At 38.0% G+C, this 15,138-nt stretch overlaps 1 protein-coding gene across 2 annotated transcripts in view; it reads left to right on the top strand.

The window, feature by feature from the left end:
* The window catches only part of HIPK1 (homeodomain interacting protein kinase 1), a 55,405-nt gene that overhangs the window by 15,711 nt on the left and 24,556 nt on the right, over window positions 1-15,138 (top strand). For both annotated transcript variants that reach the window (XM_066353334.1, XM_066353333.1), the window contains exon 3: window positions 7,022-7,145. In XM_066353334.1, coding sequence (XP_066209431.1) covers window positions 7,022-7,145 — 124 coding nt within the window. The remainder of the gene's footprint in view (window positions 1-7,021; window positions 7,146-15,138) is intronic.

The raw sequence follows: 15,138 nt of genomic DNA, 5'->3' as shown, positions 1-15,138 counted from the left end.
GCACACTGACAGGTGCCCTGAAGAGTTCAGTTCTGCACGCAGGTGAGCGCTGGGGTGGTCAGACGAGGCACCGCTGAGCACTGAGGGCCAGCAGCTCTTGCTGTCTTGGTCTTTTATCTCGTCACTGTCTGCAGGTGGCCTTTAACGTTTGCCCTGTCAAAGACAAAGTGCGTTCTGTTGTGGTAACTGAAGCAATTTAAGATTGAACTAGACAGAGTCGTAGAGATAAGAGTTATTCATGAAATAATTTTTTTTTTAATATAATTTTATTTTTTTAATGGGGTGACATCAATAAATCAGGATACATATATTCAAAGATAACAAGTCCAGGTTATCTTGTCGTTCAATTATGTTGCATACCCACCACCCAAAGTCAGATTGTCCTCTGTCACCTTCTATCTTGTTTTCTTTGTGCCCCTCCCCACCCCCTATCCCTCTCCCATTCCCCCCTCCCCCCCCCGTAACCACCACACTCTTATAAATGTCTCTTAGTTTCACTATTATGTCCCACCTACGTATGGAATAATACAGTTCCTGTTTTTTTCTGATTTACTTATTTCGCTTCGTATCATGTTATCAAGATCCCACCATTTTGCTGTAAATGTTCCGATGTCATCATTTCTTATGGCTGAGTAGTATTCCATAGTGTATATGTGCCACATCTTCTTTATCCAGTCATCTATTGATGGGCTTTTTGGTTGTTTCCATGTCCTGGCCACTGTGAACAATGCTGCAATAAACATGGGGCTGCATGTGTCTTTACGTATCAATGTTTCTGAGTTTTTGGGATATATACCCAGTAGAGGGATTGCTGGGTCATAAGGTAGTTCTATTTTCAGTTTTTTGAGGAACCACCATACTTTCCTCCATAATGGTTGTACTACTTTACATTCCCACCAACAGTGTATGAGGGTTCCTTTTTCTCCACAGCCTCTCCAACATTTGCTGTTACCTGACTTGCTAATAACAGCTAATCGAACAGGTGTGAGGTGGTATCTCATTGCCGTTTTGATTTGCATTTCTCTAATAGCTAAAGAAGATGAGCATCTTTTCATATATCTGTTGGCCATTTGTATTTCTTCCTGGGAGAAGTGTCTATTCATATCCTCTTCCCATTTTTTTATTGGATTGTTTGTTTGTTTGTTGTTGAGTTTTATGAGTTCTTTGTATATTTTGGATATTAGGCCCTTATCAGAGCTGTCGTTTGAAAAAATCATTTCCCATTTAGTTGGCTTTCTGTTTATTTTGTTATCAGTTTCTCTTGCTGAGCAAAAACTTCTTAGTCTGATGTAGTCCCATTCATTAATTTTTGCCTTCACTTCTCTTGCCATTGGAGTCAAATTCATAAAATGCTCTTTAAAACCCAGGTCCCTGAGTTGAGTACCTATGTCTTCTTCTATGTACTTAATTGTTTCAGGTCTTATGTTTAGATCTTTGATCCATTTTGAGTTAATTTTTGTACAGAGGGAGAGACTATAGTCCAGTTTCATTCTTTTGCATGTGGCTTTCCAGTTTTCCCAGCACCATTTATTGAAGAGGCTTTCTTTTCTCCATTGTGTGTTGTTGGCCCCTTTATCAAAAATTATTTGACTATATATATGTGGTTTTATTTCATGAAATAATTTTTGATGGCATTTTCTCTTAAAAGGTAAAGGAGATTTGATGGATTAAACAGTTCTGGCTACTTAGCTTACTCTAGTATGAAATTTGAGTAATTTTCAGTCTTAGGTTGCTGGTCTTTGTCTCTTTCTTTATCCTTTTAATTTAACTTAAACTCATTTGAGTAATTTGGTTCTGTTTTTTGTTTTAATAGTAAGTATGATTTTCAAAATTTTAAATCCACTGGTAATTACTCTTCAAAGTCCTGTAAATTCATTGCATTTAGTTGACTATATGAGTAGTTTTTTTTTCTTTGTATTTTTTTTTTTTTTTTGTATTTTTACGAAGTCAGACTCCCGCATGCACCCCCAGGGTTCCCCCCCAGCATGCCCACCAGGGGGCGATGCTCTGCCCATATGGGGCATTGCTCTGTTGCAGCCAGAGCCATTCTAGTGCCTGAGGTGGAGGCCATGGAGCTGTCCTCAGCACCCGGGCCAACTTTGCTCCAATGGAGCCTTGGGTGTGGGAGGGGAAGAGAGAGAGAGAAAGGAGAGGGGGAAGGGTGGAGAAGCAGATGGGCGCTTCTCCTTTGTGCCCTGACTGGGAATCGAACCCGGGACTTCCACATGCCAGGCCTACGCTCTACCGCTGAGCCAACTGGCCACGGCCTATATGAGTAGTTTTAAATGGAGCTAAGTGTACCCCTTAAAAACAGGAGATCATCTGTGTTTTACCGAGGAATGACTGTGCAGGTTGAGGTTCAACATCCAGGGCTTGACTGTTAGGATTTAACATGAGTGTTCTGTTGTATCACTGTAATGCTTGATATTGAGCCCAAGGCAAGTGGCATAGCAGCTCAGGCCTCCCTTCCCCATCACTAGTTTTACCCACAGGGTCTTCATGTGCTTTGTTGCCTTGTTAGAGTCCAGTATGTCCTCACCCTCTTTTCTAAAACCTCTGAAATTCCTTTGGCCAGTGAAGCATTCTGGTTCCAAGGCTGCCTTCCTCTTCCCCTGCTTTTCAGTTGACATTGCCTCATTGTGCTGAGAATCTGCCAAAATATTATCAGTTGACATAAATTTTTGCCACCGTGTTGTCTCAGTTGGCTATGGGCACGGCTAAACGAGTCAGGCAACAGAAATAATAGATTTTTATTTCCTGGCCCACCATAAATGTAGATGTAGACTAATTCCGAGAAAAGTTGCTGTCTTCGGGGTTTGAGACACAGAGGTTTCCATGCTTTGAAGTGCAATGCTTTAACGTTCTGAACAGACTGGCTGGCCTCATGAAAGCTGAGGTCACGGTATTTGTTCTGTATGGAAGGACAAGGTCAGGAGGAAGAAAGCATGTTTTCAGTTTATCCCAGACAAACAGACAACCCAGTTTCATCTGACAGTGAAACTACAGTTTCATCTAATCCACAGATGCAGGAAGTTTGACTTTATGTAACATCTCTGATCGAGTAAGTTTGATGCCTCTGCGATAGGCAGGAAGAAACAAGTGATGTTAAGTGATCTTGACCTCACTTGCTCTGGATTCCAATGAAATAAAGTTTTACGACCTTGGAGGAATTCTTCAACTAAAAGAAGTTTAAAGTTGGGAAATCAAAAGGCAGGGATTGCGAGGTCAACCACCTGGTTATGTAATTAGAGCCTGTTCAGTATTTGTTCTTTAAAGATGGGGTGTATCTTCAAAGAGCAGAACACCATGTCCAAAGTACAGTTAACCCCATTTTTCTACTAAAGGGAATACTACCAGTTGTGATTTTTCCCCCTCTTTCCTATGCTTTGATAGGTAATCTTTTTTTTACTGCCCAGCTGTTAGAACATCAGGGCTGGAAAGGAACCTAGAATAATAATTATTTAACTCAGCCTCCTTATTTTACAGATGAAGTAGAACCAGAATTTCAGGGTCTAGAGTTTATATTAAGGGATTGAGAAATAATGGAGGCCAAGGGGAAGGAAGATATAGAACTAAAAATATTCCCAAGAATTATAAATCTGAATTCAGACTATAAAACATTCATTCTTTAGAGATGAGCATGCTCTAAATCAGGGGTCTCAAACTCAACTCAGCATGTGGGCCGCAGAGCAAGATGCTAGAGAAATGAAAAATACAAGTAGGCCCCTAGGCTTACTTAATTTTATCCAAAATATTTTGAACTTCGTGGATTAGTCTGCGGGCCACACAAAATTGTTCGGCAGGCCGCGAGTTTGAGACCCCTGCTCTAAATGATTCCTTTCTGTTCAGTAAAAGAAAATAGCTTGATCTTTTCGCTTTAGGGCATAGGTAAGTCTAACAGTTACAGGGTATCATGATAGTGAAAATGCCTCAATAGACTGAACAGCCTTGTTTTTATTTTATTTTATTTTTACTGCTTTCATAGTTTTCCTCAGGTACTTTTGTGTATGGTAGATGTGGTAGAGTGACTGTTTTGAGTGAGTTTTCACGGGAAGGCCTTAGCTGCATGTATTGCTGCAGAAGCAAGGTGAGACCAAATGGAAAAACTGATTCCAGCCAATCTTCAGAGTTTTTTTTTTAAATAGGGCTTGAGGGCTGGAATTAGTGTTTTTCTTAATTTCTCTGAAACTTTTAAGTTTTATCACATACTGTTGCCACTTTTTTAAAGAAGTAAGTTATTAGGTGCCTGGTCCCTTCCTGTGACCAACCTTTTGGATTTTAGCATGTCTTCCTGGTATAGTGGGGATGGCAGAATCAAGCCATTCTCTTCACTTGATGCTTAGGAAATTCCTAAGCCCAGTTTTTACTTGGGCACAAAGCCACTTGCATTTTCCCTGCCAGCTATTTTTGGCACTGTCATGAACTTGGAAATTAATGATTGTGTTCACTGAAAGTAAAAATTTTGTTCCTTTTCAATTTTAGAAAAGCTTTTATGTTTCTTACCCTCTAGTTTATTAATGCTATCAAAGTTGTTCTGTCCTCAAGACATGCCAGAGTGGTTGGGATTTAACTGACTCTGAAATTCCATCAGTAATGTGGCTCTAGCCACCTGCAACAGGAATATCACTTCTGATGGTTGGTTCTTTGGCTAACAAACCACAGTTCACATCAAATAATGCAAAACTGTTACATAGTAATAAGTCTCAACAGGCCTGGATCGTTTGCTGTGTTTCTACGAGATCAGGAAAGCTTCTAGACCCTATAGAGGCCTTTAACTTACCCTGTTTGCTCAGAAAATTACTTGGGGAGGATATTCTTATTTAGGGAAATATCTTTGTATTTTCTCCCACTCAATCTCTGTCCCTCACCATCCTCCACACTCACATGAAAAGCATATGTTATTTGAAAGGAAAGTTTGGGAAACCGAGGCAGTGCATGAGGAGACACGGTCTGGTAGATCAGTGGTCCCCAACCTTTTTTGGGCCATGGACTGGTTTAATGTCAGAAAATATTTTCACGGACCAGCCTTTAGGGTGGGATGGATAAATGTATCACGTGACCGAGACAAGTGTCAAGAGTGAGCCTTACACGGACGTAACAGAGGGAATCTGGTCATTTAAAAAAAACAAAACATTGTTCATACTTAAATATAAATAAAACGGAAATAATGTAAGTTATTTATTCTTTCTCTGCGGTCCGCGGCCCGGGGATTGGGGACCACTGTGGTGGATGGTCCCTAATGGAGAGCTCTGCTTTTCCATTTCTCTCCTGTGAAGCGAGGGGTCTTGATCTGGTATCCTTACTGATTCAGATGGATGACTTGTAAGAGGAGAGGAAGTTATTTGGACAAGGTGCTGAAGTGTTTTCAGAGCTCAGACCTCAGGTCAGGACTGCCTGGACTCCTTCATGTAGTACCTGTGTGGCCTTGGGCAACTTACTTAAGCTCTCAGTGCCCGGTGTCTTTATCTGTAAAAGGCAAGTGATCTTTATAGAATCGAAGATACTGTTGATTATAAGGTGAATCATTATTTATGTACCAATGAGAAAATAAAAGCACTGTTATTAAACTAAAATATACCATCATTTGCAAGAATCGAGGAAGATTCAGAGATGTTAAAATGTAAAACAATGTGCACCTTAAAAAGAATTACTTAACAGTAATACCTACTTTTATAGGATTGTTGTAAGTCATTTAAATGACTATATTTATTTATAAAGGACTTGGAACAGTGCATGGCACATAGTAAGTCCTATGTAAGTGTCATCTATTAGTATTATTGATAATAGTGTTACCTATTATTATAGTTTCATTTCTGAACCCATTTATCTCTTAAGATTAGTCACACTTTGAAAAATGCAATGTATACCACCATGCCAAGTAGATTTTTATAGGTTGGTATGCACTTAACTTTTACTTATTTAGAGACAGTATAATATATTCAACTCTAGAGCTAGACTACCAGGATTCAAATTCTAGCTCTGCTACTTATATTAAGTAATGTGCCCCGTATTACATAATATTTGCTATGGTTTCCTTCTCTGTAAATGAGGATAACAGTTTTGTCTTGGATGTGTCCACATATATAGAGCTCTCAGTTTATGAGATTACCTTGGTCTTTTCTTTAAGATTCCCTAGAGTTAAGTTTTTTCGTTTGGAGCATTAATGGAAATAAATATTTCTGAAAGTATGCAAAGAACTCAAAGTTTTAAAATAATATAATAAAAATCGTTGCTATATCTAACACTTACATAGTACTTTCCATGTGCCAGGTGTAAGATCTTACTTCATAAGAGCTTTAATATTTATTATTATTAATTGCTTATTTAAATCTTATAACACAGTATGTAGTAGGTACTCTTGCCTTTCTTTTGTGAATGAGGAGCCTGAGACACAGAGAGATGAACTAATTGCCTACAGCTATTAAACACTGGAACCGAAGATCTGAACCCTGATCGGCTAGTTCTAGAGTCCTGCTGTCAACCACTGTGTCTCTACTGAAGGCATTTCTGTCACAAAGAGATATTGGCCAAGCCATTTAATTGGTTTTCCATTAAAAAGGTGTTAAGGGGAAAAATAACTCTATAATTCCTTATTCATGATTCAAAAATCAGAAAGCTGTAAAAACTAAAAATCTTTTTCTAAGTTTGGTATAAACGCACTTCTTGTTAAGACCTAATGGGAACCAGTGGATGGCTGTTGAAAGTCTTTATTAGCTGACTTATATGACTGCTCATATGTTTTGTTGATGTGTTTGATTATGAGTGCTTCCCTAAACTCCTTCAAGATTATTATGCAATATATAGTATATGTGTGGTAGTATCTTTCTGAAGTGCAAAAATTCTGAATTCCAAAACACATCTGGCCCCAAGAGTTTCCAATGACAGATTTTATACCAAAGATCATTTTCAGTTTTATTAAATCAGTATATCTTTAGTTGATGCTAAAACAGGACTTAGTCAACACCATTCATTTTCCTAAATAACATATATTTATTTTTATCTGCTATTTTGTTTTTGCTAGAGCCCCTGAAATTATTCTTGGATTACCATTTTGTGAAGCTATTGATATGTGGTCACTGGGCTGTGTGATAGCTGAGCTGTTCCTGGGATGGCCTCTTTATCCTGGTGCTTCAGAATATGATCAGGTAAGAGTGTTATTGAATGGAAATAGAAAGTAAGCCAGTTGAAAATGGAAATAAGAGTGAGTATTAAAGTGAAATAGAGTCTAGAGGAAGAGAGGACTAGTAAAATATTTGGATAGTAGGGAAAGAGTAGTCCATTTAGAAAGAATTTTTTAAAGAACAGAATTTTTTCTACCTGCTTCTTAGTCTGCAGTTAAGTTTGCAATTCTACAATTAAAAAGGGATTTTATTTTATATTATTTTAGATTGGTACTTTTTCAGCTCTGTAATGATTTATAACCGATATTAACTTTGGTTAACTGAGGCATCTAATGAGGTAAGGTATGAAAGTAAAGTAAGGAAGAGCAATTGGGATTTTAAGAGTGAACTTTGGATCATTCTCACCTGTTACTTCCTTTCATACCTGACAACATTGAAGTCAGTGCTCTCTGCACCCTGAAACCCACTGGGCCCCAGAGGCTGAGGTGGATAGTGGATCCCTGTAACATTGGATTTAGGAGGGGAATCACAGGACTTGAAAAGTACTGCAATAAATGACCTACCTGTCGCAAACAGATAAGCTTTAGAAGATAGGCTACCTTTCCCATGGAGCTGGTCCTGAGGGAAGAAGTTTTGCCATCGAAATAAATTGCGAATTCTCATTTTTTGTTCTTTAAAAGAGTGGTCTGAGCATTTATGTTTGAAGCTCTTTGAGGGCACTAATTGTTTTATTCTATCAGCTGGTTTATCATCAGCTGTTGACACTGTGTCTGACACATAGATATACGAGGTTTGGGGTTTTTATTTTTCTATTTTTAATTTTTTTAGAGAAAGAAATGATTATCTGGAATTACTAAAAGGAAAAAAGAGCAAAATAATCTTTTTCCCTAGTCAGCCTAGAGTTTGGACTCCTCAGTCTATTTTAGAGTAAATGTAACATTTACCAGCTTCTAAAAATTTGACTCTCTGGGCATGTCTTTGAGTAAAACATAAAAACTTAGTTGCTCATGTCACAAGTCAGGAGTTACATTGTGCTTTGTAATTTCACCTTCTACCTTGTGAGAAGCAGGTCAGCTTCCTTGTTTTACAACAACAAAGAAGCATGAGGGAGATTAAATGATGCAAAACACAGGTGGTCAAGCCAAGCTATTGAATCTCTTTTTTGGATCTTATGCACTTTTGAGAATCTGATAAACCTATGGGTCTGCCCAGAAAAATATACACACAATGTTTTGTGTACAATTTAGGGGATTCCTGGACCCTGCAATGAAGAAACCTTGCTCTGAGCAATTAGAGCAGTCAAAGTGCCATTCCTAGCCCAACTGTTTTGTGGCATCTCTTCAACCTTACTAAACAGATTGGTAGGGTAAAATTTCCTAGGAAGTGGAACCAAATAAAATTAGATTTAGAAGCTAAGGTACAGCTGGGGCTTTCCTTATAAAGAAGTGATCTTGGTAGTTTTGAGAGGTGCATAAATTTGAAACTGGGTCGTAGGAGGAAGTCGTTTCCCCTTGCTGAGTAGGTAGGATGCTGCTGTTGGAGAGCAGGGTGGGGGACAGTTTATCCTGCATCTCCGGCTGTCCATAGGAGTCCTATGGCAGCATCCTTATTCTTACAGCTGAGCTTAGTTGTACTTTTATTGATTTATTTTGTTCGTTGATTTTTAGAGAGAGAGAAGCATTCATTCTTGCACTTAGTTCTGCATTCATTGGGTCACTTCCTGTATGTGCCCTGAGTGGGCATTGAACCTGCAAACTTGGTGTTTTGGGAAAATGTTCTAAATCGACTGAGTTTTTTAAAAAACAACTTTATTTGAATATAACTCATATACCATATAATTCATCCATTTAAAGTGTATAATTCAGTGTCTTAGTATGCTTTCAGTGTTGTAAACCATCATAACAGTTTTAGAACATTTTCATCATGATTAGCAGTCAGTCCTCATTCTCCCCCACTCCCTGCCCTGGGCAAGCACTAATGATTATAATCTCTGTCTCTAGATTTCACTATTCTAGTATATTATATTGATCACAAAATGTGGTCTTCCGTGATGGGCTTCTTTTACTTAGCATGTTGTTTTTCATCCATGCTATAGCATCTATCAGAACTTCACTCCTTTTTGTGGCTGAATAATATTCCTCTGTGTGTGTGTGTGTGTGTGTGTGTGTGTGTGTGTGTGTGTGTGTGTGTGTTTAGGAGATATTTAAAAAATGAATATAAAGCTATAAAATAACCCCTAATTTTTGTGAGTAGTATATATATCTAGATATAGAATTGCTGAGTCATATCATATGATAATTCTTTTTTCTTTTTCTTTTTTTTTTTAAGTGAAAGAAGGGGAGATAGTTAACATGCTCCCTGACCAGGATCTACCTGGCAACCTTCGCCTGGGGCCAATGCTAGAATCAATCGAGCCACAGGCTGTTAGAGGGGAAGAGAAAAAGAAGGGGTAGAGGGAGAGGAAGAGAAGCAGATGATCACTTCTCTTTGTGCCCTGACTGGGGAATCAAACCCAGGATATCCATATGCCAGGCTGACTCTCTACCCATTTAGCCAAACAGCCAGGGCATATATGATATTCTATGTTTAACTTTCTGAAGAACCAGAAAACTGTTTTCCACAGTGGTTACACTATTTTTAATTCCTGCCAGAAATGCACAAGCATTCTCATTTCTTTTTAGTTAGAAGAGCAACATTTAGTGTTTTTAGTTTTTAACTTAAATAAGTGGCCCTGCCTGGTTGGCTCAGGGGTAGAGCGTTGGCTCAGTGTGTGGAAGCCCTGGATTTGATTCCTGGTCATGGCACACAGGAGCAGTGACCATCTGCTTCTCTACCCTCCCCTTTTGTCTTACCCTCTCTCTCTTCCCGTCCCGCAGCCTTGGCTCGAATGGTTTGAGCAAGTCGGACCCTGGGCACTAAGGAGGGCTCCATGGCCTCACCTTAGGTGCTAAAATAGCTCAGTTGTGGTGCTAAAATAGGTCAGTTGCAGAGCAACAGAGCAGCAGCCCAGATGGGCAGAGCATCACCTGGTAGGAGGCTTGCCAGGAGGATCCCGGTTGGGGTGCATGTGGGAGTCTGTCTCTGCCTCCTTGCCTCTCAATTGAAAAAAAAAAAGTAATGCATGAAAAATATGGAATGCTTCACAATTTTGTTTTTTAATAATAATCATCCTTACAAATGTGAAGTGGTATCTCATTGTGGTTTTGATTTGCATTTTCCTAATAATTAGTTATGTTGAACATCTTTCCATGTGCTTATTGGACATCTGTACATCTTCTTTAGAGAAGTCTATTTAAATCCATTGTCCATTTTTGAATTGGGTTTTTGTTGTTGTTGAGTTGTAGGAATTCTTTATATATTCTGGGTATTAATCCCTTTTCAAGTTACATGCTTTGCAAATATTTTATCCCATTCTGTGGGGTTGCCTTTTTACTCTGTCAATCATATCCTTTGATACATAAAAGTTTTTTACTTTGATGAAGTCTAGTTGTCTGTTTTTTCTTTGGTTGCTTATACTTTGGTGTCATATCCAAGAAATTGTCACCATATCCAATGTCATGAAGCTTTTCTCCTATGTTTTCTTCTAAGAGGTTTCCAGTTTTCCAGTTTTAGCTCTTTAGGTCTTTGAGCCGTTTTCAATGTGGTCTAAGGTAAGGGTCCAGTCTCATTCTTTTGTGTGTGAATTTTCAGTATTCCCAACACCATTTGCTAAGACTATTTTTTTCCTATTGAATTGTCTTGGCATCTTTGTCAAAAAATCAATTGACCGTAAATATGTAATGCTTTATTTCTGGACTGTCAGTTCTGTTCCATTGATTCATACATACCCTATATCCATATACTGGCACCACACTCACTGTCTTGTAGCTTTGTAGTCAATTTTGAAATTAAGAAGTGTGAATCCTTTTACTTTGTTCTTTTTTCAAGTTTATTTGGCTCTTCAGAGTTCTTTGAGGTTTCATAAAAATTTTAGAGTGGAATTTTGTTTTTGCCAAAAAAAAAAAAACTTTTATTTTTTATGTAGGGATTGCATTGAATCTGTAGATTGCTTTGGGAAGTATCCCCATCTCAACAATGGTGTTTTCTGACCTGTAAACTTTTATTTAGGCTTTATTTAACAATGCTTTCTAATTTTGAGAGTGCTAGTTTTATACTTTTGTTAAATTTGTTTCTAAGTATTCTATTTTTTTGATGCCTTAGTGAATGGAACTATTTTCTTAATTTATTTTCAAGTTGTTCATTGCTAGTGTATGGAAATACAGTGAGTTTTGTAATTGATCTTGTAATCTGACCTTGTTGAACTCTTTTTCTAATAGTTTTCTAATAGATCTGTAGTTCTAATAGTTTTCCTGGTGTGTGTATGGCTTCCTTGATTTTCTAACGACAAGAGCATGTCATCTGCAAATAGAGATAGTTTTACATCTTCCTTTCCCTTCTGGATTTCCTTTTTTACTTGCCTAATTGCTTTGCATTAAACCACTACTACAGTGTTGGATATCAGTAGAAAGAATAGATGTCCTTGTCTTGTTCCTGATTTTAGGGGGAAGCATGCAGTCTTTATTAAGTAAGCTGTCACCTGTAGATGTTTCATTGATGCTATAGCTGAGATTTCGTAGCGGGTGTTTGTGAGTCTTAAAGTCAAATGTATACCCTCTCTAGATATTAGTGGTGTCAAATTTGTTGAAAACATTAGGTTTAAAATAACAAATGACAAATAATACTTAATGTTTGCATAGAAGTGGAGCTGTTGTGGCTTTATTTTAAGCTGTGTGAAGAGTGTCTGGATAGTAGCTTCCCATTCTGCTTTCACAATGAAACTTTTTCATTCTATAATATTAAAATTTTTTCAATGTTTTAATTCCATAAGTGTATCATTTTAAAAAAATTTAAAAAGATGCAGTAAGCCAGGAGACAACAATTTGTAACCTGTTATGTTTTGGTTATATTTAGCATTTATTTATAAATGTATATAATTTGTTAATTTTCATCATTTGTTTATCGAGTACCAACTTTATGTCGGGTGCACTGAGGGATATAGTGCTGAATAAAATATTGTCCTTGCCTGGAGGCTATCTATAGTTTGGTATGCGAAACAGTCATTAAATAATCATATATTCAGTAAATAATTATATATTGCAATTAAGATGAATTCTAGGAAAAAAACCCATAGTTTTCTGTGTGTGCATATCTCCTGGCCGTTTTTATGTCCTAATGTCTCTTGAATATATAAGTTCTGTCCGTTTTTGGAATAAAACAAAATACAAATTTTTCTTACCGTCAATAAACTTTATTAAATAATATAATTGCCATTATTATTAATGATTTCTTGCCAGCATGAGGGTAATTTGTATATCCCATTTTTGAAAAATGTTTTATCTTTTGATGCGAAAAATTGAACCAGTGCTTGTTTGATACCTTCTTCATTTTTGAATTTTTTGCCCTTCAAAAAATTTTGTAAGGACAAAAACAAGTGATAGTGGGAGGGTGCTAAGTCCGGGGAATATCGTGGGTACTACAGACATGCTTCTGTAGCATTTCTTCCTTGTTGAAATTCGTAAAAATTACAGTGGCGTAAATGAACTTTATCAGTAGCCATGGGTACGCTATTGCTTCACACATAAAACTAACGTGAATCAACTTTGTTTTAGTTAATTTGCTACGTCACTATGTATACATTAAGTGATAAAAATAGAGAGGCACCCATTTGCCAAATAAACATGTGCTTACGTGTCGAAACTTGTTGTGATAGAAACGGACAGAACTTTCCGGTAGACCTTATACTTATTTTTTTCCATTGTCACTTTCTAGTCTAGGCTTTCTTCTTCCTGAACCTAGGCTAGATCTCCCTTTATCTACTCCAGTCTTCCTCCAGTCTTTTTTTCAGAATGCTTTTTATCAAAACACAAATTTGATCATGTCACTCCCTTGTTCTTCACTGGTCTTCCATCACTTTTGGGCTGAATCCTTGGTATGACCTCTAAGCCCCTACCTGGGTTGTCCCGCCCCTTCCTGCCTTTCTGTCTTGATTGATCTTACACCATTTCTTCTTTTCCTACTTTAGCCCTGTTGGCATCATGTCAGCACTGCTTCTGTCCAGCAGGCGCCCTTGCACATTTTGTTCTCATAGTCTGGAGCCTCTCCACCAGCCATTCATTTCATCTAATCAACGTCCACTCATTTATCAGCTCAGCTGTCACTTCCTCAAGGAGCTTTTCCTCACTGGTCCCAGTCTGGGTCAGATTCCTTTTCTATATATTTTTATGGAATCCTATCCATTCTGATTTAAATTATGCATTCAGTGTTCATCTCCCTCACTATACTGCAAGGTCTATGAGAGCAGGAACCGTATCCATTTTTAAAATCACCACTGCCTGACGCAATAAATACTGAAAGATTGAATGAATATAGTTTATATATAGTTATGTTCCAAATATAAATACTGGATATAGAGGAGCCTAGATACTGTATTTCATTCATCAAATCTACACACCACTGATTGAAATATGTATGTACCATTTTTCTGTACCTCTAAGAAAAAAATGCTGCAAATTAAACCATGATAGCTATCAGTTGTTACACAAATCCTGGTTTCAAAGATATAAATGTGAAAACCCGTGTCTCTCAGAACCAGTAAAATATAGTAATTTTAAAAAATAAGTAAAATTATATTTAATTTATAATACTTTTCTATTTATTATATTGCAAGATATATCTTTCTATGTTAATAAATATACTATCATTTTATATTTTTTTGTATTTTTCTGAAGCTGGAAACGGGGAGGCAGTCAGACAGACTCCCGCATGCGCCCGAACGGGATCCACCCGGCACGCCCACCAGGGGGTGATGCTCTGCCCATCCGGGGTGTCGCTCTGTTGCGACCAGAGCCAGTCTAGCGCCTGAGGCAGAGGCCATGGAGCCATCCCCAGCGCCCGGGCCATCTTTGCTCCAGTGGAGCCTTGGCTGCAGGAGGGGAAGAGAGAGACAGAGAGGAAAGAGAGGGGGAGTGGTAGAGAAGCAGATGGGCGCTTCTCCTGTGTGCCCTGGCCGGGAATCGAACCCGGGACTTCCGCACGCCAGGCCGACGTTCTACCACTGAGCCAACCAGTCAGGGCCAATATACTATCATTTTAAATGCATATTTCATTTTACAGATTTTATTCTAGATTCTTAAAATATTTTACCTTTTTTATGCAAAAGAAGTTCACATTTAAACTGTTTTTATCCACATTAAAAAATAGTTTTTGCCTGACCAGGCGGTGGCGCAGTGGATAGAGCGTAGGACTAGGATGCAGAGGACCCAGGTTCGAGACCCTGAGCTTGCCAGCTTGAGTGCGGGCTCATCTGGTTTGAGCAAAAGCCCACCAGCTTGAACTCAAGGTCACTGGTTCCAGCAAGGGGTTATTCGGTCTGCTGAAGGCCCGCGGTCAAGGCACATATGAGAAAGCAATCAATGAACAACTAAGGTGTTGCAACGCGCAATGAAAAACTAATGATTGATGCTTCTCATCTCTCTCTGTTCCTGTCTGTCTGTCCCTGTCTATCCCTCTTTCTGACTCACTGTCTCTGTAAAAAATAAATAAATAAATAAATAAATAAGTAGTTTTCGGTTTTGTTAATGCTGTGTTTGTTTTCAGTTATGTAGCTCTTACAGTTTGGAGTAATTCCTGCTGTTGTCTAAAATTGTCTCATGGTAGATAGAATAGATACAGAAAAGTGGTGCATCTTTCAGTCAGTGGTATCGTACATTTGATGAATGAAATACAGTATCTAGTTCCTCTATATCCAGTATTTATATTTGAAACATAACTATATATAGCCTATATTCATTCATTCTTTCAGGAAGTACTTACAATGCTAGTGGTGATTTTAAAAATAGATTTGGCCTGGAGGCCATAACTGGCAGACCTGCGCTTTATACTCAAAAAATTGCTGAGGATCCTAAAAAGGTCTATTTATATAGCTTATCCATAAAAATATATAATGAATTAGTATTTGTTCATTATATATAATGATTTT

This window comes from Saccopteryx leptura, chromosome 11 (genome assembly GCF_036850995.1).
Source record: "Saccopteryx leptura isolate mSacLep1 chromosome 11, mSacLep1_pri_phased_curated, whole genome shotgun sequence".
Classification (NCBI taxonomy): Eukaryota; Metazoa; Chordata; class Mammalia; order Chiroptera; family Emballonuridae; genus Saccopteryx; species Saccopteryx leptura.
This window is presented reverse-complemented; position numbering and strand designations above follow the sequence as displayed.